We start from the raw sequence: 26,869 nt of genomic DNA on the forward strand, positions 1-26,869 counted from the left end.
CCATTGTGTTAACTGTTTAGTTTCACATCAGCTGAGCCATGGTGTGATTTCAAGATAGTAGAAGTACAGGGTTTGCATCGTAAATTCGCTTAATTGCTACAACACGGTAAAGGTGTTTCTTCTGGGGGCCGTGAAAGTGAAAGGATCTTTGCTGGCCCCCTACCAGTCCGTTAATTCTTTGCAAATTAACTCCTGCAATTTAGTCTTATTACAGAATTTATAAGATTTTGCAAATCCTATAAATCATCACCTGGGTCTTAGTCTTAATGACATTTTTGCAGATGAACTCCTTTTTCCGTTTTTTTTAAAATTTTTTTTTTGCAAAAGAGCACCTCCCCTTTCCCACTGATAGGATTGGGTCTGAGAGGATGTCAAAAAACTTCTCGCACTAGTTTTGATGAACATAATAAGACTTAAAAGTTCAAGTTGTCAATCTGAACTTGTTGATGCTCACTAAGGTTGACTAATTTGAACAGCCATCAAAAAGCAAATGTCAACCTTCCTCATTAAAGATCATACCAAAATGTGACATGGTTTCCTTTTCTTTCTGTTTATTTACAGAAATTACAGTGTGCACTGTCCCTATGTACACGAGAAGAATTGAAAACTCGGGCCAAAAAATGAATGAAAACAACAATCTTCATCCAATCTGACATGCACAATTTGATAGCAGATCCGTCTGGAGTTGTTGTGTTAATTATAGATGGATGCTGTCAGTTTATATGAGGAAATACCAAATCTCTTGATAGCAAATACCGGAAACTCGAGTTGTAAGGAACCCATTCGACGATCTTGTTTGATCTCCTCTGTTGGCATCTCTGTATTGCCATTCGTAGAGTCTCGGGAAGATAACGCTGAACCATGTCCACCATAGCTTCTGAAGTTAATTTCATTTCCTTTGCATATGAATCTATAGCCTTTGGAAGAAGGATCTTTTGTTCCTTCCATATACTGACAGTTGCCCGAATGAACTCTTCTTTGGCAGCTTGAAGCTGTTGAAACAATCTCCTAGGCGTATATACTCTGACCTGCAGACAAATTCAAAACGAAGCACCACGCCACTTGTTATGTATAGTTTATTGAAGACTTTCTTATTCGTAGCCAATTCAATGCAATGTAAAACATCGCTAAAGACATGAAGTTTGATATTTTTTGTTCTCATGGTGGTGGTCATGCATTCAAGTTTTCATCAAACGTTAGGAGAGAAAAATGCAGTTAAGAGGCTTACCGCAGGATCAGAGTGGCTTCCCGAACAAAGTGCAAAACGTAGAAGAGGTTCGGGTTGCTCAATAGAATACGCTTGCCACTCATTTCCTGCTTTGTGCTTCTTCATCTTTGCGTAAAGTAAAGTCCGGAGCCACTGCAAGGAAAGGAAGTGCTACATTAACTTCACTGGAAAACACTTAGCTGAAGATGTTTCATGGTTTCATCAGTGACAAGAAAATTGCAATAGACTGTTGAAACAATTTTCTTTTCAGTGATCATAGTAGGAGGAAGCCTGTTTCATCATAAACGACTTCCCTTAAAGATGATTAAACATCGTCGTTTTCTAATTTATAATCTATGCAAGTGTTTGTTTTCTCTAGATTCCAAGAGTCCACGATGGCTGTATGACCAATGAGGTCTCGATTCTGGCAAGTGGCATGAGAACAACCATGATCATTGCATAAAATGCTAGATCTCCAAGTCTCTAGGTGCTTATGACTGAAAACCTGAGAAGCTTTATGCATGTAAGTTAGAAGCTGAGAAAGATGAGACGCATACCTGTCCAGGAGAATATGTATGGCATCCCAGAATCAGACCCTGTATTGTGGCTGCATTTATGAACCGTCCACCTACTCTGAATGTGGCCTGAGATCAAGACAATTATCATAAGGTTATACTTCGTCTCTGAACATAGTGTAAATAATGCTTCCTCTCATTTTACCATTTCCTTGTATTTATGCGTGTAACCTTACCTTTACAAGTAGTGACGTCTTCTTCACATTATTTTGTGGCATACCATATACTAAATATGCCTGCAGGAACCCCAAGAAACAAAATCACTTATTTAGGCAAATTGAGAATATACATCCGTAAGAAAGTGCAGTGTAAAAAAGATATATAGCAGGAGAGAAACCATTACATGCATCAATAAAGCATTGTGTATGTTGATCCAGAAGGCTATCTTTTCATCATTGTTCAGCTTGCTAGGATCAACTGTTTCGAGGCGATGAATAAATGAACTGAAACAAAAAGATCCAGTCTGGAGCTTGTGAGAATTATTAATAAGGAATAACTTAATAATTAAATTTCTAGATCCAATCGAATGGTTGTTTAAGTATTAGCAGAATGCTCACATCACTGATTTGCAGTGAGTGATTATGTGCACCAAGGATCATTTGATCCATCAAAGTATATTGTTCGGTTACCACCTGAAGTGCATACTGAAATGTCTCTCATAATTAGCATAAATTATAGTGGAAAAAGAGAGTAGGCATGCAACAAAAACTAGCTTAATCAATATTACTTGCACTGGTTTACAAGCATGAGGTATAATATAATCGTTTGATATCCTATAAAATGAAAGCAACTCACTTGTAATTTTGTAGCAAATCTTTGACATCCCTCAGTCTTCGACGATCCCGACAAATCAAAGGCACCTCTACCATTGCACTGTATGGTCCACTGAATTCTTTCAATCCTTCAACACGGAAAGGATTTATCAACCGAGCATCAAGAGTAGATTCTCTTTTAAATCCAGGGCTCCACACTTCTCCCATATTTCTGGGAGAAACTCCGCTCATTGATGAGAAAGATGAGGTAGGGGAAGATGTGGTGGCATGATAGATCAGTGGAGGGTCTGCAAGTTTACAGTATATCCCAGCCATGCATCTAACCATTTCTTCAGAAAGTTTATTAGGAGTCTCTGGGATGATATCAGCAATATTTGTACCAAGATAATCAGCTAAGCTTATCACCCCTGAACTAGCATTTTCTCCCTCCTGCTTCTGAGGCTTCTGAGCAATGGAAACCACAACCAAAAGGAATTAGAATAATTTGTATTGTCATGGAACTGAGCTTCTTAATCAAGTAAGCTTGAAGATCAAATAAACTATAGATCAATTTACCGCAATAGAGGACAAAGGCTGTGAGTAGCTCGAGCGGAGAGCTCTAGCAAGACTTCCTTCTGACGGTGATATTCTAGCTGAACTAACTGCTCGCTGTGAGAGTGACGAATGGCTACGTTGAACACTGGGTCCTTCTTGCTTCTCTGATAAAAGTACAGAAGAACGTTCCATATCTGGGTCAATCTGCTTCTTAGGAAGCTTTAGATGATTAGGCTTAACTGCTGGCTTTCCTCCCTTGGAAGAATTGTCAAGCTTTGGAGTTTCTTGAAACTGCCCTGACTGGAATCTTGATGGCTGCTTCGAAGAGTCTTTTCCAGTGGGAGACAATGCTGATATTTGCTGATCAAAAGCTTTACGGTAGAGTGATAAGAGATATTGCTCCAAGTGCATAACCTCTATCTCTAAAACAGCAATTTCCTTTATCAATTCCTTGGCGGGCTGAAACATCACAGAAGCAAATATAAATAATCACTAAAACAGAGAAAACTTAATGGAGGTTAGCCTACAAAGAAAAGAGGTACTGAAATATCTCAATGGCCAAAATCAAAATGATAATATAAACTATGAACCTGCCTTCATCATATAGTAGAATATCATGGAAATTACATTTGATAATCAAGTAATTTAAACGGTCCTGTTCAAAGCAGAAATCCTTCCAATCCACAGATGTTAAAATTTACTTCCTAAAGATAACTTCCTTGATAGAGGATGATTAAATATTTTAGCTCCAATTCATAGAATTAAGTAAGAGTTACCATTGGCATTGAGCTATCATGAGACAAATTAATTGCAGATGCTTTATATCCCACTGCTTTTTCTAGAACAGCGCGCACCCCCAACTGATCCTGTAGCCTTCCCTCAAGTTGTAAAATCTGCAGCACAATATCAAATCAAGTCAAGGAACTGCTGCAGAATATGACTTCCATGAATTGTCTAACAAGGAAGAGCTGAGTTATCAAGTGATTAGCAGGGCATAGCACATGATGTACTCTGGAAGTCTAAAGTCTAAAGTGCTTTCTATGTGGAAGGTGATCTACTACTTCACAAAGCTATATCAGATCTCTGAATACCTCTTGTTTCAAGGAGCTTTGGACCTCTGCTCCAGGCAATATTTTCTTTTTTATTTCACCACATTGGCCTTCCATATTTACAGTATCCTGGCAACCAAAAAGAATCCATAAACAAGTACATCTCAGTAACTCCGCTATGAAAGGAAACTAGATTTAGTCAGTAAGGAACATTCCGTAATGCCAATTATCTGAAGCATAATTCAGTAGAAATCACCTATCATGCAACCCTAGGAGTTTCATCAAATTCAAGAAGTCAGTGATATGATATCTAAATTTCCACTTTAAGATTATAATGACCAAGTAATCCAACAGAACCCTGGTTAATATATATACATATATATATGCTAATGTTTCTTGAGCATCCAAATGGCAAGAGTACCTAGCATTACAAATCCAAGTTATGCTTGAAGAGAAGAGAGACGACAAGAAATTACCAACTCAGAATGATTGCTGTATTTAGGGGAAGAATCCATTTTATCTTTCCTAACCACCTCATCAGAAACCCTGTCATTAGGAACTAACAACAATTAGGAAAGGGTATATTCGAGAAATTCCAAATCTATTCGTAGGGTGTACATATAACCACTAATCCAACAGAAGCAAAAGTAGGTAGAAAGATATATCCGTAAAAACATCAAGCTACCTCCTGGAATACTTGTTCTTAAGAGATTCATCGATGGAATCCACTGCTTTGACAAAGGGATTATGGCCTTTCACCTCCTGCATTTGGATAACATGGCTTGCCTCAAGCTCCATTTGCATGATGTTTTCAGAAAGAGAGCTCTGCAAGCATCACTGAAATTTCCCAATGCTAAATCGTTAACAAACACCCAATAGATAGTGATACTATCAAATGCAGACAAAGATAACAGCATTTTTTGCTCAAGAAAAGAAAAGTAAGAGCCTGTTAAAGAGGTAAGAGATTACCTTGGTGAGTTGCAGAGAAGTGGAATAGCCCAACAACCAATGATCACAAAAGTCAAATGGAGCTTCAGATATCTCTCCTCCCACTAATTTCCAAAATGTCTTCCAGTTTGCTGAGCTACCAACCAATTCATTCTCAAGAATCAACAAGCATTTGGAAAAGCTCTGAGCCTAAGAAAGGAAAGAGTTTAACTGCTAAACCATAGAGCTTTTATAGGCTCACACTCGCACAACCACTCAATAATTTCTGAAAAGGACATTTGACCATCACAAATTCTAAAACGCTTTAGCTTTTTAATTTACTTTAGTGCAGATAAAATAGTGAACAGTGGAACTTTGTTGAGGTCACGTAGGGGGCATTAATTATCAAAGACCAATTCGTTACGCTTTTCCTTTACTTGTAGCAGAGGATCAGAAAGAAAGGACATCTCAACACACACACGTTTTGCATTAATGCAAGTTCATGGGATGCCATTATGTACCTAAGCCTCACTCTTATTTATGTATGAAGCCATGCATTATGCATACCATAGTTTAGACAATATTTTTCCTTTCTCTTTATTCCTTTCTTTTCTTGACCAAAATCCAGCTTCCCAGAATTACTACGAGTGTATTGCAGATCTACTCTCAAGAGCTCCAATTTGTTAAGACATGGCTGCCACTAATAATGAAAGATTAGTTCAATACAAGACAAAAAATATGTACTGATGTCTATTGATACAAACAGAAACAGGGACAAGACATGTGGTTAGATTAATGTAATGGTAGACCCCAAGTAGAGTATTCAGCACTAAAGACAATATTGGTTTTGTCCAAAGAATGTTTAAAACTTTTTTAAAGGCTAAAAGAAAAGGAAAAACAACCCTCAAAAGGGACGAAAGTGAGGGATAAAGGAGGTATTCTGTACTCCAAGGAAGCTGGCTCTACTGGGCTCTTCTTCTTGTTTGGAAACTAATATAATCTCAAAAGAAAACCCAGGATACCCAAGTTGTCCTCAGTTCCCAAGAGCTTAATGCTTGTCAAAGAATCCAGTAATAATACGATTTGCCACTGGTTGGGCTTCTGCAGTACCAAGGCGAGAAGCAAGTGTGTGGGTAAAGTGGCCACCATAACTTTACACACTTTTCCCGTTCCCATGAGAGCTACCAGGAAAAGGATTACCTTTTCCTAAAGTACTAATGGAGTGGGTTGAAGAAGAAGAGAGAAAGAAAACCAAAGTCTTCCTGTAACCACTTGGGTTTGGAGCTTTGCACGTTGAGTATTCTATTCAACGGTGAGACGACTCATGGAATAGAATATGCAATAAAGCTTATTCTATGTGGTTGGTTAATGGTTCTGAATGGAGTGGAATGGTAGTTGGTCCTTTGGAATGTAGTAAATGGTGGGTCATATGTAATTTCCCATTGCAAGATATTATCAGTTTAAATTTTCTAATCTTTGGATTCAGAAAGTCGGATATCTTCTTTAAAATCATATATATATATATATATATATAATTTTGAACTCGTTTCACTTCCTTTATATATTACATATGACTATACTTATTATCAAACACTTTTAATTTTACTAAACACTAATAATAATGACTAAAGTGACTATTAAAATTTTTCACATCTAAAAATCACTTTTTCCCAGTTATTTTCTATCAACCAAACATGTGAGAAATTTAAGCTTAAATATAATTTTTGTAAAGAATCATTAAAATTTCGCATCTTAATTTCGCTTTCAAGAGGAATAAAGTAAAAACATACTAATTATTGAATAAAATATTGGCGATGTTTTTCTTTTTCTGACCGTTAACGTTACAACCCCAAAGTATTCTATTTGTTAACTAGACATTTCTTGCTTAAGAAATTAAAAAAAGGGGGGGAAAACTAGACGTTTCTTGCTTAGAACAAGCTGAAGTTGCATAAATAAGCCCATCATTCAAAAAACTCTAATTAATGTTTGGGGAATGTAAATACTTAGTCCACGATCAGCAAACAATATCCAGTACTTCTGTTCTAGATTACCATGCTGGTCTCTAAGCTGCACAATTAATGACTTTATAGCAATGATGTGCCCTAAGCCCAACAACTACAAGATAATACAAGATTAACAGACATGCTCGAAGTTTGATGCAATAATGGAGCTGTGAAATAAAATTTCTTTGTTATATATATGTCAATGCCACATGGATGAGCTACACTTTCTTGCCTAATTTGAGATTGATATCCGGAAAAGATGCCCATGTGTGATGTGCCCACATACTAGGTCTGATGCCATTCATCATCACACTCTCTACCTAGGTTTTTGAACCTTTTCTTATTCTTTACTGCAAGGTCAAAAGCCATCAGAATCCAATGTCCTTTCTAATCAAAATTCACAACAAGGTTCACAACTAAGCTTAATCTTAATTTTGATGTCATCCATACTTACGTGCAGTTAATAATCATTATGGGAGGATAAATCACTCCATAAATATTGAATAAAATAAGCACTAACAGTTCAGAACATCCTAAATCTATGCTATTTCAACGCAAGCAAGAAGACTAGAAGACCGACAAATATGACCGTAAATTACATGACCAAAATAGATTTAGATAAACTATGTCTAGAGATGAGTAGGAACATATAAAAGAACCGACGCAGAAAACCATAGCTTTTAAAAGCCCATCCACCCACCACCAAATCCAATACACTTATAAAGCTAAAGACAGGGGAAAATAGAGGCTACAGAATTAATATTATACTACAAGATTAACAAGCATCGTCGGCGGGAATCAGGGTTCCCTTCTCCCGGAGTTGTGTGTGCAAAAAGGACCGCCAGGGTAAGTGTGCTTGATTGATATAACAGTGATTGAAAGCACAGTGGGGGTAAAAGAGGAAGGAAGCGAAAACAAAAACAAAAAAATTTGCAGGAAAGCCATACTATTTCCATCATCTTTTCCAAAAGCTGAGACACTTGAAATAAATAAAGGAGTACGTGAGTTTGGTAGAGATTTGTACAACATAAACGACGAGAGAACTTTCCAAGAGGAATAAGACATGCATTCAAATGCTGACTAGCTTATAGTTGCACAGATAATGGCCAGATGACAATATAGGACACCTTTGGCACGAGTGGAAATACAAACTGACCAGCATGTATTGAGAATTTCCTTGATGCACATCATTGAATAAATGGTTAATAGGCAAATTCATGTTACATTCCAAGGAGATTCAAAAACCATTCTCCTGCATCACTTGGGTAGGCCAGTCTTCTTCTACAGGTAAAAGTCACCCTAACACTAAAATTTGTTATATGCAATTGAACGAAGAACATTAGATCTAAACAACTAGACTAACATTGTGGACCCTAAAATATGTAAGAAAGATCGATAATTACATGAAGGTTATCAGTTGATGCATTTATCCACCAACAAAATGAGAAATATGCTTCATGGAGGTAAAGTCCAATTTCCTCAACTACCTTGCCTTAGAAGAAGTGGTTTCACCTTGCGCTTGTGGCCCATACTGTTCACAAGATCCTTGCGAGCACATACTGGAAATATATTGACTCCTGGTATCTTCAAACGCCTCAAAACATAAGGAAAACTAAGTTGATCTCGAGATGTGAACCGAACCACTTCATTAAACCAAAGGCACATGAAGAGATTTGTTGATGGTGTGTGCTCCCTCACAATCACTGAGGCTTCTGCTAGAGCTGCAAAGGTAATAAATCACTATAGCAACAACTTGCATAGACATCAATAACTCATACTAAATTTGTATTTGGTATCTTCTTAAAGAGTTCTGTGCAGAATAGACACTCAACATCCAAGTGAACATGATGAAAAGATTTTGATGTTTACTTCATCTGGCAATTGGCTGGAGGTCCATTTCATGACTTATGGTTCTGCTTCTTGCTAGTTACTACCCTTGCTCCAATATAATCAAGATGTTAGTTTACTAGTGAATCTTACACTCTAGAGTCACCAAAGGGAAAAAAAATGTTTACACCCAATACACCCAAATTATCATATCAATCTGAAGTGTTAGCGTTAAGGGTTAACACATTAGAAAGTATGCATGTTCTTGTGCATTTGTTATAGATTGGCAGATTAGGCACAATTAGGAGCTAACCTTTCTTTCCATTCAGTTTCTTGTCATCAGGAACACCATCTCGGCTATACTGATTTAACTGCACCTCTACCTCTTCGGAAGTTGCCTTGTGCTTCTTCACAACTGCTTTTGCCTCATCATGCAGATTACTTCGTGCTCCATGCTCAGAAATAGCAAAAACAGATTTTGTATGCCAAAGAAGTGCCTCCAGCACACCTATTGGATCTCTTTTGAACTGAGATTTTGAGTCCACCCAAATCGAATACCTTGCTTCAGGAAAAAGGCGATGACTCAACATCTGAAGCAGAAATCAACAAATACTTCGTCAAAGTAAATATTAAAAAGAAATAAAAGGAGAAAACAACGAAATCCTAGCAAGGGACTATTCAATCTGCAAAGCCATAAGTAGAAAAGTCCAATGATGTGACGTAGTCAATCATCCTTTCTCCTAAGAAAGCATGTAGCTACATTGTTAAAAGAAGCAAATTTAACATATATCTAGAGGAATGCGAAAAGAACAGCTTTTAGACTTCATAAAATCATTCTCTGTTCACCAATGTTTATTAGGCAAACAAAGGAAATTACAAACAAGAAGATTGCCAAGCACAATTTTCAGAGGGCCTAACTGTTTACCATTTTTCTAAAAGTGAGTAACTCAAGTTGTGGAAAAACAGATTCAGTCATCCTGATGAGCACCGAGTATTTCTAAATGCATTTGGATACATGACGAGAAGATATCAGCAAACAAGTAGAAAAAGTATTTTTATGCAGTGAAATACCGTTGCAACAATATTAGCGGCAAATCAGGAGTAACGAGTGAACTAGATAAACTACTTGCACAACAATGGAGCTACTGTGTACCATATCCAACTAAAATAGCATGAAAACTCCAAACAACTAGTAATTAGTAAAATAAGCTCTCTGGACTATTTACTACTCATACAGAATAATTCATCTAGACAATAAAAGCAAATATTAGCAATAATATAGTACAATATATAATAGCAAATGAAATGTAACTTACTTTAGGTATTTTCCCATTCAACCGTTGATCTGAGAAAGGAAGATTCTTGACAACAACAATGCGCCATCTACCTATCATGTGGTTGTCACCGATTACTTTTCCTTCAGCTTCCTGGGCTGAGCGAGTGACGACGTCCCAGAATGCCACATAGCAAACCTGCACAGCAGGAAATAGATTACTCGTAAAAAAGAAGAAATATCATGACACAGCAATGAGCACAAATTAAAGTTACCTTCTCAATAGATGCCTCTGTCATCCCAATAGGTTGGTAAAGATCATCCCCACCGCCAAATGCACAAGTAGATACAACAGCTTTGCAAGTTCGCATATAACGTTTATCATTGTCAGAAACTGTAAACCCTCCCATCTCACTGTAAAAGCCACAATGCACCACAGCACTTTCCTTCACCTGAAACAATCGTGTGTGCTCATATATGTCAAGACAAAGTGAGATGAGGTAAAAAAACAGAGAGGCATTGAAAGATGCAACCGAGTCTCACATGCTCATTTAACTACATTGGATAGCAAAAATCATCAACTAAGAAACTAATAGGCAAGATCACATAAAACAAGCGATGAATTTCCAAAGGGATGTCAAATAACTAAAATTAAAGGATTGCATAGGTTAAAAATAGAACCTTGAAACTTTCTTCTCTTTCATGAAGCGTCTGATAACCAGTGAATAGATTAAATCTTGCCGCTTCTTCAGGCTGCAGTAATTGTGTAGCATTGCCTTCATCAGATCTGTACAAAACTCTCTTTACGGAATAATTTGAACCCCCAGTTGCAGGGAATTCCAGAGTAACTATTTTTTCTGGACTAAGGATTTTCAGACAAGCTGTCAATACCATATTACAAGTCTATAAGCAAAGAGTTTCTTAAAGTTGCATCTCCAAGTTATAAAAGACAAGAATGTACATAATTCGCATAAAATCTCTTATTATTAGAAATCTAGCAGAAAGGTTTAGAATGCCTAGTAACCCAATTATTTATAGAATCCAGCTAGTTCAAAACATACTTTCCCTACTCGTCGCGTTGTACACTTCTCTGACAAATGTTGCTAATTTTGTGAGCTCAATTTGAAGAACTAGAGAAATTTCAATTTATAATCGTAGCAAATTCAATCATGAATAACGAATTTCTTCCATTACTTCTAAGGAGCTTGTAAATCAGATGGCAATAGCAATTCCGTAATTCCATGATAACATTATACAAAAGTAATAGAAAAGCCAACAAATTCCACGGATCTTACGCTTTCTCACGATTTTAGAAGTGTTGCCGGGTTTATGTATGTTTCCCATGGAGGCGGGATGCGATTTCCCCTCCTCGTGGGCCGGAACCGACTTCTGTGTGACGGTGACCGGATCCGGTTGGGGCAGCTCGCGTGGCAGACGCACGAGCTTGGGGAATTCAAAGAAGAACAATGCTAGCAACGGGAAGAAGAGTAGGACGGGCCACCACCGCATCGCCTTCCTAACGACTCGCGGGAAGAGCTCCGGCCGCCGGCGGCGGGCCCGCTTCTTGCGCTTAGGGCGGATCCAGACTTTGTCCTCGTCGTCGTCGGAGACGGAGATCGAGATGCTTTGGATCATGGAGGAAGACGTCGCGCGGATCGGAGAGATCGGAATTGGACTCGGCCACCGGGTGTTGCATGCGTCGAATGGAAGAGAGAGATGGAGTAGCTTACTTTTTTCTTTAAACTCTAGAAGGTGAGCTGGACAAAGAGAACCTTATATAATATAAATATAAAGACACATAGGCCTTATAAAACTGTTATCCAATAAATATAATTATTTAATCTAATCTCTAAGTCTACCGCAGAGCTATTGCTCCAGCAGCCGTGCCGAGCAACTTATCTCTGAAACAGGTCGGTCCAGTACACTGGCTGCGTCCGACCAACTTATGGCTAAAAGTGATCACTACGATTTACAGCAGCACAATATAAACTTTCGTCTATAATTTTTTATTTCCAAATGCGTAGGTTTTTCTTAATGGATCAAGAGCCTTGACTAACCATACGACAAATAAAAGGGTTAATCCTAGATTACAGGACTAAATCAGCCTCTTAACAAATAAACCACAACTGCTCAAACCATACAATAATGCTTTAGTTAAAATCCACTGAATATTAATCTTAATATTCACGAAAATTTGGAACCCATGTCACAAGCTAGTAAACGATTTAGCACACTATGTTTTGGATCGAAGAGAAGTACTGCAACCAAAGTACGATTCTCGAGCAAATAAACGATCCAGTATAGCTACACACCGCAAGAGAGAGAAGGTAAAAAAATTAATAGTTTACTTGTAAGGATACACTAAATAGACTGATGGTTCTGACAGAACCTTAAAAATCATGCAAATGTATCACTGCTAAAATCCAGCCAATTGGTAACTTAATATACAGGTCTTTCAGATGCCCAAATAAGTAGCCGATCCTAAGCGCAGACTGAGAAGTAGAAATAATCTGCAGTGGGCACACCAGAATGAGGTCAGAGAACTCCAAACAAAGGCATATAGTACAAATTTTAGTTCCAAAATCAATAATTAGAACTTGTTCACAGCTTCCCTTTCCCCTTGGATTCATAAAACCAGTGCAAAGAAGGTAAAAAAACAATATAAGAGTTCTGGAAGCTCTCAAGTAAATAGAGTTCTTTTCCTTATTCTTTCTATGCTCCTATTTGACTTCATCAATGCCGCGGTATCAAAACATGAAGGGTCAAGAATAAGTCTAATTGTGCAAAACTTATGATACATGAATGCCGTGGTTTTCAATTGCTTCTCTTTTTTTTCCGTTCTTTTTCTTTATTTTGGTCTCAACAGATAAGTTTTTATGCCCTCTGCATGGGAGTTCGAAATTAGTATATATGATCATGAAACTAGATCTGGTAGCCCACCTGGTCTAATAATTCATAGAACTCTGACAAGCTAAAGGAAATTAGTAGGAAATTTTCATTGATGATCTTAACATGGTAAAGAAATACGCCCACAAGCCAAAAATTACAACTGGTGAGGTGAGTATCACATAAGAATCAGTCCAGAAGGAAGACATAAACCACTTGAGGAAACTCACTTAAGAAGTTCAAAAGTAAGAGGCCGTTGGTTCATAGTCTACCTCTTAACGTTTTGAGAATTGAGGAGCTTTCCGTGCTTTTTTAAGGCCGGGCTTCTTCCTTTCAACAACACGAGAATCTCTTGTAAGGAGGCCCTCCTTCCTCAAAGCACCTCTGTGATTCTCACTGACTTTAAGCAATGCACGTGCAATACCAAGAGAAATTGCTTGAGCCTGGCCTGACAGACCACCCCCATGAGCTTTAACAAAAATATCATAGTTGCTCTCAAACCCTAAAGTCAGCAATGGGGTTTTGACATACTGCAGCCACAATGGATTTCCTTGAAGATATTCCTGCAAGCAGATCGACAAGATTACAAGACTGCTTCTTCAAGTGCATCAAAGGTCTTATGGAAACCAAGTACAGAACTGTGCATATCATCATGCTTTAAATTCTTGTTCTCTACTATATTTTAAGCAAAAACTTGAATCAGAGAAACCAAAAAAAAATGATTACAAACCTAATAGAGTCAATAGATGGCACTGTGAAAATTGACAATGATAATATATCAAATGTAATCAAGCATTATGCATTACAAATTTAAAACTCAACAAAACTTAGAGTTGTTTGGTCACACAAATCATGCTTATAATTGATTATTGGCCTTATAACCAAATTAAATTTTAATGTTTACTTCATAACCATTGGAGAGGACGATGGTGCATTTGCCAAGTATCCTCATACTTTAATTGCAACGAGCTGCTAGAGTAGACTTGGGCACTTGCTTAGATGATCATTTGTTGAGGGTCGTCAGGTAGTAGGCCTCAAGTTCACCTTTCATTTTTTAAAATGGGATATAACTTAAATCAAGTCTGCTATCAAGAAATTTAGTTGATGGCCTTTTTCCCCTCCAAAACCTCTGGAGAATTTCCTCTTTTTCCCTGTGATAAACAATGTGGCAGCAGGAATAGCAACCGATTAATCCCAGTTATTTATCATGGGGAGGCTTGATCAGGCTTTAGTCCAACTGGATGGAAGCCTTTCCAAGTTCTTATGTGGATTAGTCCTTTCGTTTACAAATCTTCTTTATATAGTTCTTCAACCAATTCTCGTCTTGGAGACAGGAATCCTGTGAGCCGATCATATAATATCAATGCAAGCATCGGATTGAACAACTCTGTTTTGGATTGGCTCTATGAATTGTTTTCATCCATCAGTTATTTTAGTGGAAGTTAATGAAATGCAATGTGGACCTGTTAGACAACCATCTAAAAGTTTTATATATATATCACCAAGCAGCATAATCGTTAACACATACTTCCTCAAGTCATCTAAATGTTCAATTATATCCATTTGACAATATTCTTACTTTCAGGCAAAACTAATATCTCTGTCCAATCTTACCATGTTTTCATTTGTAAACTCATGATCTTAAGGACTCATGGACCTATAAGACCCAAGCACCTCGAATTTGTTAAATAATAAAATAATAATATGTGTTTTTTTTTGTGACAAAAGGCAGTAACCCACCACTAGGGGTTAAAGACATCCAAAAAAAAAAACAGTTTCCACCCTCAAAAAAAGTCCCAGATTTTATCAGTCTTAGATTAGCAGTCAGCAACAAAAGAGAACAACAAAGTTCAGATTAAGAGAGACGAGATCCTCTTTAGGTTTTAGTCCTAAACTGAAATAAGTAAATTTACAATACTACAATATCCTATAGTACTCTCACTAGAATAACTAGATAAGCGTAATTCTCAGACCAATCTGGCTCAGATCTTGCTTAACTAGTGAAATGCCACAGACAAATCAAAACATATTTAAGAATAACAAAGTAAACTTGCATCCATCTAACAAAATGTATATATTTCGGTTGAAATGCAACCTTAAAAGCAGATAAACGGGGAATTCTGCAATCGTCAATCTCACATTTCTAGTACAAAAAGAATTTCCCTTTTTCTCGCCAAGATGCACACTTCGAATCCAATTTTAACCCAAACAAACGAGAAAACCGGAAAGGTATAAGCAAAAACAACCCAAAATTTAGGGACAAAACGAGAAAGATTCTTTCGTACCTTAGCGTCGCGGTAATTGATGATGACCTTCCCGCTTCCCTCCTGGAGAACAACTCTAGCGATAGCGCACTTCCTCCTCCCCGTCCCTATTATCCTCTGCGCGGCGAAACCCCCCGGGAGCCTCGACTTCACGTACTTTTCGAGGGTCAATCCCTCCAAATCTGCCGTGGAGGCGACTCCTCCGCCGGATACGGCGGCGACGGTGGTGGAGGAGGAGGCGGCGACGACGACGCGAGGAGTGTTGCTTCGGATGGCGGCGATGCGTGGGAGGGATTTGGGAAGAAAGATGGAGAAAGATGGGGGCTTGGAGGAGACATTGGAGGAGAAGGAGAGGGAAGCGAAGGAGGAGGTGAGCGAGGAGAGAGAGATCGCCATTTTTAGTTTGTTTGCTTAGCTTCCTCGCTTTCTCTGGGTTTGGGAGATAAGAGTGGGATAGGATTTAAGCGGGGTGGGACGAGAGAGAGAGAGAGACCACCGGGTGCGGGTCCGAACCCGTTTAGTTTGGTATGATTCCGATCTTAATCGCAATCTATATTCGGTCCATTAAGAATCCGATATTCTCGGATCCGAATTGGGCCGGGCTTGACCCGAAAGCCTCTTCTGGAGTTTATTGTTTCTCCCGCTTGGAAACGAGAAGCGAGATAACTACTAGGGCTTGTTCGAGAGGAGGAAGACGATGGCTTTGACCAACTTCATACTTACGGTGGTTGGGGTGAGCGCGGCGGTGCTCCTCCTCCGCAGCGACGTCAAGCAGTCCGCAGCTGTCTTCCGCCGCAACGTCCGCCACATCCGCAACTGGCTCGAAGAGGAGTCCGCCTCCGCCGCCAAGTAATTTCCCAAAAATATCCTCTCCTCCTTGTCTTTTCCTGAGCTATAGAGGAAGTACAAGACCCTAACTTGATGCCTATCTAGTATATTTAGTTAATTCGTTTTGCGCTTCCTGGACTGGGATTGAAGTTAAATCTCTTTCTTTAGTTTTGTGGATTTCTTTAACTAGTCGTACTTCCTACTGGAGATTATCTTTAAGAATTCTTTTTGACAAATCAGGTCGATTATATTTAAGAATTAATTATACTTGGTAATATTCATGATGATTCAGGATTCATAACATCTATGTTTTTTTGTTGATGCTTTGGTTTGATTAGTTGTTCTGTGATCTGCAAATTCCAATTGCATCATGATTGTTGGAGAATGATTAGATCTCGGTTCTTACTAGTAAGTGGGCAAAGAATCATCTCATAAGTCATAACGAAGATGATGCGATTGTTCTTTTAAGATTCAGTGGATATGTTAAGAACACTTGCAAAATGCCATGCAGAGGTTTTGAAATCACCGTTGTATAACAAATCGAGCAGAAATGAGCTATCGATCTACTTAGGGTTTCTTGTAAGATTTTTTACTTTTGAGTTTTGAGAGACCAATTCTGGGTAGATTTTTTACTTGTTCAGTTCGAGTGACCCAGCTCGATCTGTTGCAGATCATGGAGTAGAAAGTCCAGGAGTTAACAGCACTTTAGATTTAGGTGATATTGACAATGTATTAATGGTGTAGTTCACCATCTCAGAACGTGAAAAAGGAAGGTTCGGAACATGAATTAAAAAATGTAAAATATCAAGAACTTCTTATTGGTATGTGCCAATCATAGGGCTGCTGGAGTTGTCTGCTCTAGCAACATAGTCGGTTCTCTGAGGCTCTATTTCCACATACCTAACCACCTATAGTCTTTTTAAATCATTGATTAGTTCCGTGATCGGTACTCTTAAGTGGATTGTCTTGTTACATTGGTGATCATGCTGTAGTCTCGGAGATCACTGAATATTCATAGATCGTCTATCATAGAATTGCCTGAAGAGCATTTTGCGGGAGTTGCAACCTGTTACTTATTCTTATATAAGGTTTAATTTTTAAGTTCATGTACTCGCATGCCAATCTTAATTTGCTCCGGCTGAATACTGCGTTGGTCAGAGGAAAATGGTTTTCTTGTCTTTTCACTGCCTCTGTTTCATTAGCTTTTGATGCACTAAGGTAAATTTGCAATTTCGACACACTGATTCTTTCTATATTTGTTCACTCATGAGTTTCAACTTGTCTCCTTTTTCTTTGCACAGAACCGCAGAGCGATCAGCACCCAAGGAGTTGGATTCTCAGGCTGCGAAGAAAGACATTCCTAAGGATGAGAAGCATTAGATTTTTCTCAAATTTCAGTTAGGCTTTTTTGGTGCTTCAGATTACACCTCGCTTGCATCATCTAGTAGGTGTAAGAATGTTTGCAACTTTCTTGTTGAATAAGGTTGCTATACAGGAAGGAAGTAGGTTAATTTCACCTTTAGGTGGGAGCATTTGTAATCCACGCTTCCCTCACTAGAACATGTTTCATAAATTCTCATCAACTGTATTAATTGTCTTGTGCATTGTTGGCATGTCTATTTCCTTCACTAACCTACTCAAAATGTTTGCTTATATTGCCTTGTATTGAATTTTCATACATTGAATTTAAGTACGAATAGTGAGAAAGTTGGGCCCTTGGAGGACAATGTGATGGATGTTCCAAATGTATACTCGGGCCCTTTGGTGCCAGTCTTCGAATTGGTCGTCCCGGCCCATGGTGTATCGAGATTCACTTGATGAAATTAAGATATCATCAGCCCATTTAGGCGAGTCCTCAAATCTAGTTAAACTGTTGGATTGCAATGGGACCATAAGCTAATCTTAGGTCATTTGCATTTATGAATTTATCAGGTAGTGTTTGATATCTTATATTTATTTTTTTGTTGTGATGTAGACGTTCAGTCTTTCTATCTCCCTCTCAATTTGTATAAAAAATTATCTTTAATGAATGAGTGAAATCTATGTCAACGGACTTTCATTTATATTAGAAGGACTAATCCGAGATTTAGTCCAAATCAATCTCATATCTTCGTGCAGGTCAATCCGGATATTCAATTAATTGATAATATCTAATGACTTCAAATTGCACAATCCTCATACTAATAATATCTATATAGTCTACTCTCTTTTTAGCCTAACCAACCAACTGTGAGCAATGATTAATAAAGTTTCTTTTATCTAATGCAGGAACCATCATCATCATCATCATCATCATATCTACATGTTACCCAAAAATAATAAAGATGTTATCACGCGTGAAGCCGAGGCGCCACCAAACAGCAGAACCAAATCATTAATTCGTTCCTCTCTCCCATACAAAATACCAATTCGTCGTCTTCTTAATCCTCCTTAATTATTCGCATATAAATCTCTTTTTCCCTCCTACCTCGATCACCACACACATCCACGAGCACACAGTGCATTCTTTGTCCCATCATGTTGTCGCTTTCTTCCATCATGCCACATACCCCAACCACCCCCATGTAACCCCCATCATACATCCATGCACCCATGCATGCATGCATGCTATATTTAAATATACCGTATAATGCAAAATTATAATTAAATAATATACTCTCTGAAACAAAATTTTAAACTGTGTGTTTATTTAATGCTTCATGGCTTTTACCTTTTATCGGACGATGGAGCTCAAAGTGGTTTAGTCAACATCGTTCCAACAGTACGACATCGATCCTCGCAATCCAAAGCTGCTTAATTTAGAAGTCAGTCGGTCATTCCATTATAGATCCTTTTTCTTTGTTCCTCATTAAACATAATGAAGCACACGACTGGAGTATGTTTTAAAACATTATCCTCTCAACTCGGATATTACATTTGAGATTTTACCACTCCCATACTTCCAAAAGGAAAAGCCAACACAAAATAATCAAGCTGGTTTTTTTATTATCCTTTTATTATGGTTAATGTAATCTTGCGGTTAAATAAGTTGAAACAAAACTTTGAAAATATACTTGCAAAAAATGTGTGGATAAATTATTTTTTTGTTCATGTAGATGTATCTGTAAATAAGCAATTTGGAAGGGTATATATGCGAAAGATGTTAGAATTGTAGCACTCCTGCAGTATCTTAGTCAGAGATTTTTGGGCATTTTCTGGGCATCTGAAACGTGAAGTGGGACTGTGAGTACTACGCTCCGGAAATCATAAGAGAAGAGAGAGAAGAAATATAATAAAAGAGAGGAGGGAGGAGTTGGTATGATGATGTCGTCGAATCTCTACGATGGGAAAAGCAAGGACATGCTTATCTGTTAAAAGTTGGAACGAACCTCTTCGTTTGCCAAGGTTCCTCTCTCTCTTCTTCTTACTCCTCTTATTTTCCTTTATTTTCCTCTGCTTTAAATTGGAAAGAAATGCAGGAGTACGCCATGGGAGGTCAAAGGAGCTGAGCGATAAGGAGTAAGTGGGTTTTTTTCTTCTTATTTTTCGGTCAAGGTTGGCTATTTCGTAGAATGCTTCGTTCTCTAGAGTTTCGTGCTTGTTGATTTGGTTGCATTTGGAATTTGGTGCGATTTCTTGGGCTTTTGAAGACGACCCACATGTCCGTCTGCCAAAAGTTTGGATCTTTTCATGGATGCGATGAGAAATTTCAGTTTTCTAATTGTGCCTCGCGGAATGGTGATATGCGTTTGCATTTTATTAAAGGAATCCGTACGGAAAGACATTGTTCATGAGTTTGGATGCATTTCCTTTGCTAGTTTTGAGCGTCTCTGTCAGGGTTTTTTTTTTTCCTGATTTCAAACTAGAATTTAGGAAGAAGTATTGTTATCTTGAAGGCGAAGGCGGCCAAACAACTAGACAACTAATTTCCTTTTTCTTGAATTCTGTTTCTCACTGTTTAGGTTTACACATGAGTGTCATGTATTGAGAAAAAATTAAAGCTTTTTGGGGGAAATCAAGTTTCATACTTGACATGCTCTTGAGAAGGGTCCATAAATCTGAAATCCCATAGAGAGGGTTGGTTAAGAAATGGAAGATTTTAGGGTTAGAAGGCTTCAACCAGGGGCAGGGCAGACAAAGATAAGAAATGTACCAATTGCAGTAACGCCGGAAGGGTTCTGGTGTTGCCCTTCGCCGGCTGTGCTGCAGAAGACCTTAAAGAATCAAAACCACCAAACTAAGCATAAAGGGTCATCTCTTCCAACATCAAAGGCCTTCTCAGTAGAGAAGTCACCAAATATTGCATCAGAAAAGAGAACGAGTTCTACACCGACAAGGTCTAGGCCGGTTTCAGATGATCAGAGATGTCCAACTACTGATAATCCTGCTTCAAGTCCAACAACGGCCTCCGAGAGACCACCACCGAAGCCAACTGCAGAGAGTCAGCAACATAAGATATCTGTTGGATTTGGTCAACCTGAAACGAGCGATTTGAAGGTTATCTTGTATGGGAAAGAGGGGCTTGCAGTAAAAATGACTGTTCACAGTAATATTCTTGCAGAGAACAGCAGCTACTTTTCAGATAGACTCTCTAGACAGTCTCCAGTATCATGTGTTGAGATACTGGATTGTGAAGATGTGGAGATCTACGTCGAGACAGTGGGATTGATGTACTGTAAGGAAGTGAAGCACAGATTAATCAAGCAAACTGTTCCACGTGTACTCCGCATATTGAAGGTGTATCCTCTAATGATGTCTTCAATTTATGTTCATTTTCAAGAAAGATTTGTTTTTCTCTGTCTTCCTATTTTCTTATATTAAACATCTCTCTGCTAAAATTCTCCATTTATATCTTGATTTGTGTGTTTTCATTTGGTGAGTAGTTGATCCTTAATCTTGTCACCAGAACAAATGGCTGCCATGCCCTTGTTGGGTCATATTCTGCAAATTTGATATGTTTTTATTTGGGCTACTGGTTATTTTTTTTTGGTACTCAAGTGCTTAACCACAATATGGAGTCATGTTTGAATTATCTTGAATAGGATCTATGACTTTGTAAAAACTCCATTTAGCTGAGAAAAGTTTTTTTTTGTTTGCGTTTGGCTAAATATATAGATTGAGCACTTCATTTAGCAGGAAAGTAATTTTTGTATGACTCAATCTTAGTATATAGATTGCTCTAAGCTGATTCTTGTTATTGTCTAGTTATTAATCAAAAAATCAAATTTTGTTAGCCTTTCTACATGATTTAAGCTGGCATTTTGTAGGTTGCTGAATCACTTGGCTTCCGTGCTTGTGTAATATCATGCTTGGATTACCTAGAAGCAGTTCCGTGGGTTGGAGAAGAAGAAGAAAGTGTGATATCGTCTATAAGACATCTTCATAGTGATAATTATGGAGTCAGTCCTTTATTGAAAAGAGTGTGTTCCGATATCACCAATCCCCCTAATGATACGCTTTCACGTATCATGGAGCTGGTGCTGAAAAGCAGTGAGGACAAAGGGCGACGTGAGATGAAATCTCTAGTCTTGAAGCTCTTAAAGGAAAATAACATTTGGATAAATGGATCAGCAGACATATGTATTGAAACTTTATACAGTTCATGTCGGGGTTGCTTGGACTCGCTGCTAGCTCTGTTTCGGCAAGCATCTGATGATGATTTTGCTGATACATCTTTGGAAAGCAAAGATATTGTTATGCGGCAGATAGCTCTTGATGCAGATAATCTTGTTTGGTTGGTTGAGATATTGGCCGATAGGCATATAGCCGATGATTTCGCAGTCATATGGGCAAGCCAGAATGAGCTCGCCGGGTTGCATTCAAAGATACCAATTGTGTCGCGTCACCTTGTTAGTTGTGTCTCAGCTAGGCTTTTTGTTGGTATTGGAAGAGGAGAGATGCTTCCTTCAAAGGACATCCGACAGCTTCTGTTGCATGTTTGGTTGCAGCCACTGATTGATGATTACAGTTGGTTGCAGCATTGTTGCAGATCATTCGACCGAAAAGTTGCAGAAGAAGGAATTGGCCGAACGATCCTGACACTTCCGTTGGAAGACCAGCAGACTATATTGCTCTCATGGCTGGGAAGTTTCTTGAAAGTTGGCGATAACTGCCCTAATCTTCAGAGAGCCTTTGAGGTCTGGTGGAGGAGGACTTTCATAAGGCCTTACACTGAGAAGCAAGGTCAAACTTTGCAGTTGGATAGAAGTTGATCAGTTGGACTAGAATAAGTTGGTCGTGCTTTAATATGTAGAAAAAAAAAAGTTTGAGTGATGGGTGAAACAATAACAGAAGAGGTTTTGTTTGTTGACCAGAAGATACTGTTTGACTGCCTCCTAGAGAGGGAAACAACTCGTTAAGGTTTCTGTTCTTATTTTTAGATGCATTGTACAGGATTTTGGTGGTAATTGGCTTGTCTGCAATTTGTTGCATGCACCAGAGTTCTTTATCTGTTAGTGCTTTTCGACATGCAACGATGTGAAGGTCCCTAAGCTATGTGAAATTCTCTGAATTCTTAACAAGATTTGACTTCTCATTTTCTATCATCAAAATCGATATTGGATTGCTTGCTGATGCAATGATTCTGTTTGTTTTGCTTACTTTGGTGCGATGCAATCTTATTAGTTATCACCACTGATATGCTCATTTGAATGTTCATGATATTATGTTTTAATGTCAGTTGGCAATTTTACACCATTACAGAGCAAAACAACATGATCCATACCGTCACTCTTTAAGATATTGATTTGGATTTAGATATCGAGTATAAATTACGAATATATTCATCATTTACTCGCTCCCCCCGGCAATGCTACAAGAAAAAAGATTGACGAAATGCATATCCTTGAAACTTCTGAAGAATGTGATTATTTTCTCGACGGCAAAGTACATCGAAACAAACTATTATGTATAATTCGTATGCCAAAGGAATTTTCTTTATATTACATTCAATAACTTTAGACTGGATAAATCTTTTACAGAAAAAAGAAAAAGTTATCTAGTTACATCGCCCTAGATAGGTTTCCATTGCCCAAAAATTACAACCATACTATATCTTATGGGCTTTGATTTGGAAAAGCCACAAATTATACAACGGTGATCCTCGCAATCATGCAGCAAGTCTATTATAAAGTTACAATTGTAACTTGCTGTGTATTCTTCCGGTGGAAGATAACGCGCTGAATTTTGTCCAGAGTGTTCAAGCAGCACAGTTGTTAAAAAATTCTGAGACAGATCCAAAATGTAACCTGGAACACTTCTTTCAAAAATAGTCTCCATACTCGACCCAGCAACAAACTGAGCATCAAGGCATTTGATCTCAACTGGAGTTATGAATTATATCAATCAGTTTAAGTATCCAAGATTTCATCAGCTTCAATCAGCTCTGGTACTTTATCTAGTAAGCGATTCATGTCCTGAGGAAATTCTAGCTTTGCTCTGTTGGTCTTGCCTCCAACAACGACTGTACTCCCATCTTGGAGGGCCCATATCTAAGATGAGCAAAGATACATATCTTATGGTTGGACAATTTTGCTTCTTACAAGGGAGAAAAAAAAAAGTACATGTAGATATATGTGCACTTATGAGTATAAGACATTAGAGAGAGATGCAGCACCTGTGAGTGGGATAAATAGCTAATGCAAGTCGTGAGCATCAGAGCACCAAATCCAGCATAAACAACAGGCACCCCTGGATCAGTCTGATAAGATTGAAAATAAGACACATTTCAGAGGAATGAAAGGGAAAAGAGAGTGAAGCTTAATCTTGGAAATTTATCTACCAAGGCACTACTTTGATCCCTCACCTTCAAATCAAGACCACTACTTCCAATGGCATCTTCAATCACAATTTTGTTACCATTGATTTCAATAGGAAGTTTTGAGCTGGGTCGGCGAACTCCCGCAAATTTGCCCTCTTGATCATACAAGACAATGGACTGCAGATCACGAGCAAGCATTGATCTGATAAATTTTAGAAACAGAAGAAGGGTCAAAAACAGTTGATTTATCACCTGGAATTATTTAAAAGAGGGAAATGAGATTATAGAGAAAAATCTAACATACATTCCCTTTACGTTAGGAGAATCAGCATCTCCAATAGGTAGGAATGTTCCATAAAGCTTTTTGTCACCATTTATCTGTAAGGGAGCCACAGCCAAATTGAAAGGACCTTCACCATTTTTTGATACTTGGAGTGCAGAAAACCCCCAATCTGTCTGGTAGATTGTAATCCCTCCATATCTTAAAGGATCATTAACTCTAATTGTCTTTCTCATCACTTCTTTACCATCAAGGTTGAATAGTGAAATATCAGTGTAAAATTGTGAAACCTGATCATGCATCATAGGAATGTCAAATGAGGTATTCAGAATCATTTTAAGTTTCGTGAAGGCAAGCACCAAATAGCAAGAGAGGACAAAAGAAAGTAACTCCTGTTTATAAGCCATTACCTCCCCACTATCATAGTAATCCATGTAGAATCTGTTAACATGGACTTCAGTATTGAAAACTTGTGGTGGAAAAGAAAGAAATCCGCTAGGAACCATTACATCCCCCATAACAAAATTGAGTCCTTGGGGCACAGTTACAGAACCTTTAAAGCTTCCAGTTGCACTAAGTGTACCTCCTGCCATGATCAAAAGCATTGCTAAGTGCACGCCAATGGGAGCAAATCGACCTGCCATTCCCCTGAAAGCATATAAAGATGGCCCTTTAATGAATACCTGCCATACGAGGAACAAAGCATTCTGAGATTAATACCGATTACTGACTTATTAAAGAGCAACCAAAGACAAGAAGAGGCCTCAATATTTGTCTTGTGAAACTAATGTGGTAAGATTTTACTAAAAACAGACTCCGAAAAATTGCTTCTTGCAAAGCAAAGCTTCCACTACTCAGTTTAACTTTCTGTTCTACTTGAACCTACAGACTTTCAATTTCAGAAGTTTTGCTGGTTGCGATTTTAGTTCACATTTCAAATTTCAGGAAAAAGCACCAAAACAGATAGTACAGTGAAGCATTTTGCAAGATACATAAAAGATCACCCTGAAGAATGCTGTCTTAAGAAATCATGGGCACAATGTGAAGGATAATGCTAGAAACATGCAATTTAGTACAGTAGCCCAAGTAGCTATTTTGTAGAGATAGGATAAGACTTCTTAAGGGCTCATATAACATAATAGGCAAACTTATATAACTGCATAGACATGACAGTATGTAAGTTGCAAGGGTACATAATAGCAGTGAGCATAAAAAATGAAAAATGACCTCATATCCTGCACCCATCAAGATAATGCCCAAATCCTGAATGGATGCTCTTGGAAGAGAATCTGCAAACTCCTGTTTGCTGATAGCTTCTGCCGACTGCGTGAAAGACCATCTGCACAATGGGACAATAAAAAATTGAGTTAGTTATTTCTGACTGGTTTATTCCTGCTTATGACTCCAAAATCAAAGAAAGAAAATACCTCTGAGCGACTTTAACCAAAGGGATCTGAGTTGTATAGGTACAGGCCATTAGAGACGCTGCGAGGAGGATCAGCATGCCTAAGAAAACAGGGGAAGAGAACATGTGATCAAACCCAAGACCAAGAATCCATCTCCATGTAACAAATCCATAAACAGGATTGTCTTCTGGATACTTCTGGAAATAGTAATCTGGTGTTTCCCCCTGATCTATAAATGTACCTGTGGACATAGGAACAAAACACTATTCATTCGAACAAAGTAACAGTTCCCCAGATATGCTTCCTAAGCATCAGAATCAATAATTAAAATTAATGGTCCCAAAGCTTCAACAAGAGATTCTAGTAATAAGTAGGTTGATGGCTCATCATTGGTCTGTCCCCTATGATAGTGTTAAAGGCATAATATAACATTATTGGTATGTTACCTAACATATAGTTCTTCAACAATCATTGTTTTTCTAGAAAAAAAAGAGGTAGCTTGATAAGATCACCATCTGTCGAACTATAAGGAAGGTGAGAGAAGAGTATAGAGAGGAAGAATAAGCAATTGTAAAACCTAGTAATACATTTTCCCTTCCTCTGCACCTTTTATCGTAAAAGTACTTTGCTCAGCTAAACTAAGATTGGGTTCATAAATATCAAGCTTTTGCGCACATATCATCAAACATAGGGAACAATACAAACAGAACAACCCAACATACCCAAAGCCATCAGCGCCGCAATAGTAAACATCTCGCCGATTGCCAAGGGGAGGTTGGAGAGCAACGCCAAGGCCCTCTTCGGCGCCCGCTTCAGGAAACCCCACGACGGGATCCCAGCAACCTTCCCCTTCCCATCGGAAGCCTCGCCATTTCCGGCAACTTCCGACACGGGCGGGGCCGCATCGAAGAGGACTATCTCCTTCTTCTCCTTCTTCGCTAGGGTTTCCCTCTTGCTATCCCGGGAGGTCCTCAGCTTACATCCGACTCGGAGGGCATAGGAGTGGCTGCTCCGGAGCACAATTCGACCGTCGGAGAAGAGGAGGGAGCAAGGGGATTTGGATTTGGAGATCGGGAGTGCGATTAGGATTTTGGCGGGGTTTAGAAGGGAAGACATCGGAGAGGAGAGCAGTGACGCGGGTCTCTGCCATTGGAGAAAGGATAAGGTGAGGAGGGGATGCGGATGCGGATAGGGGCACCGATTTCTACGTGGCCATACTGAGACTCTGAGTCTCGAGGCATGGGAGGGCAAATTAGTCTTTTGGATGACTAAGATCCCTCCTGGAGTCCTGGGCCTTCA

At 38.6% G+C, this 26,869-nt stretch overlaps 6 protein-coding genes across 6 annotated transcripts; 2 read left to right on the forward strand and 4 right to left on the reverse strand.

Annotated features, from left to right (window-relative positions):
- Positions 1 to 469: 469 nt before the first annotated feature.
- LOC140759242 (uncharacterized) lies at positions 470 to 5,275 on the reverse strand. Its single transcript, XM_073095745.1, has 12 exons — positions 5,108 to 5,275; positions 4,824 to 4,975; positions 4,615 to 4,684; positions 4,181 to 4,267; positions 3,866 to 3,982; positions 3,111 to 3,548; positions 2,578 to 2,999; positions 2,126 to 2,225; positions 1,959 to 2,018; positions 1,765 to 1,851; positions 1,229 to 1,360; positions 470 to 1,028 (listed from the first exon to the last, which is right to left on the reverse strand). The coding sequence occupies exons 2-12, from the start codon at positions 4,940 to 4,942 to the stop codon at positions 714 to 716; spliced, it is 1,947 nt and encodes a 648-aa protein (XP_072951846.1). The 5' UTR covers positions 4,943 to 4,975; positions 5,108 to 5,275; the 3' UTR covers positions 470 to 713.
- Positions 5,276 to 8,182: 2,907 nt separating this feature from the next.
- LOC140758895 (probable hexosyltransferase MUCI70) lies at positions 8,183 to 12,381 on the reverse strand. Its single transcript, XM_073095284.1, has 6 exons — positions 11,464 to 12,381; positions 10,850 to 11,049; positions 10,444 to 10,620; positions 10,212 to 10,367; positions 9,209 to 9,485; positions 8,183 to 8,789 (listed from the first exon to the last, which is right to left on the reverse strand). The coding sequence occupies exons 1-6, from the start codon at positions 11,801 to 11,803 to the stop codon at positions 8,548 to 8,550; spliced, it is 1,392 nt and encodes a 463-aa protein (XP_072951385.1). The 5' UTR covers positions 11,804 to 12,381; the 3' UTR covers positions 8,183 to 8,547.
- Positions 12,382 to 12,525: 144 nt separating this feature from the next.
- Positions 12,526 to 15,761, reverse strand: LOC140758896 (small ribosomal subunit protein uS9c). The gene is made up of 3 exons (XM_073095286.1): positions 15,340 to 15,761; positions 13,327 to 13,617; positions 12,526 to 12,678 (listed from the first exon to the last, which is right to left on the reverse strand). Exons 1-2 carry the CDS (start codon positions 15,712 to 15,714, stop codon positions 13,330 to 13,332), a joined length of 663 nt encoding a protein of 220 aa, XP_072951387.1. The 5' UTR covers positions 15,715 to 15,761; the 3' UTR covers positions 12,526 to 12,678; positions 13,327 to 13,329.
- Positions 15,762 to 15,947: 186 nt separating this feature from the next.
- Positions 15,948 to 17,763, forward strand: LOC140758897 (uncharacterized). The gene is made up of 2 exons (XM_073095287.1): positions 15,948 to 16,167; positions 17,448 to 17,763. The coding sequence occupies exons 1-2, from the start codon at positions 16,016 to 16,018 to the stop codon at positions 17,524 to 17,526; spliced, it is 231 nt and encodes a 76-aa protein (XP_072951388.1). The 5' UTR covers positions 15,948 to 16,015; the 3' UTR covers positions 17,527 to 17,763.
- Positions 17,764 to 19,336: 1,573 nt separating this feature from the next.
- On the forward strand, positions 19,337 to 22,665 carry LOC140759693 (BTB/POZ domain-containing protein At3g50780-like). The gene is made up of 4 exons (XM_073096325.1): positions 19,337 to 19,530; positions 19,605 to 19,644; positions 20,088 to 20,862; positions 21,393 to 22,665. Exons 3-4 carry the CDS (start codon positions 20,215 to 20,217, stop codon positions 22,335 to 22,337), a joined length of 1,593 nt encoding a protein of 530 aa, XP_072952426.1. The 5' UTR covers positions 19,337 to 19,530; positions 19,605 to 19,644; positions 20,088 to 20,214; the 3' UTR covers positions 22,338 to 22,665.
- Positions 22,666 to 23,015: 350 nt separating this feature from the next.
- LOC140758947 (cytochrome c biogenesis protein CCS1, chloroplastic) lies at positions 23,016 to 26,782 on the reverse strand. Its single transcript, XM_073095365.1, has 8 exons — positions 26,293 to 26,782; positions 25,592 to 25,811; positions 25,392 to 25,503; positions 24,575 to 24,847; positions 24,189 to 24,454; positions 23,930 to 24,086; positions 23,741 to 23,824; positions 23,016 to 23,615 (listed from the first exon to the last, which is right to left on the reverse strand). The coding sequence occupies exons 1-8, from the start codon at positions 26,684 to 26,686 to the stop codon at positions 23,475 to 23,477; spliced, it is 1,647 nt and encodes a 548-aa protein (XP_072951466.1). The 5' UTR covers positions 26,687 to 26,782; the 3' UTR covers positions 23,016 to 23,474.
- Between the last annotated feature and the right edge of the window lie 87 nt (positions 26,783 to 26,869).

The sequence above is a fragment of the Typha angustifolia genome, chromosome 4 (genome assembly GCF_048772165.1).
Source record: "Typha angustifolia cultivar Huaian chromosome 4, ASM4877216v1, whole genome shotgun sequence".
In the NCBI taxonomy this organism is placed as follows: domain Eukaryota; kingdom Viridiplantae; phylum Streptophyta; class Magnoliopsida; order Poales; family Typhaceae; genus Typha; species Typha angustifolia.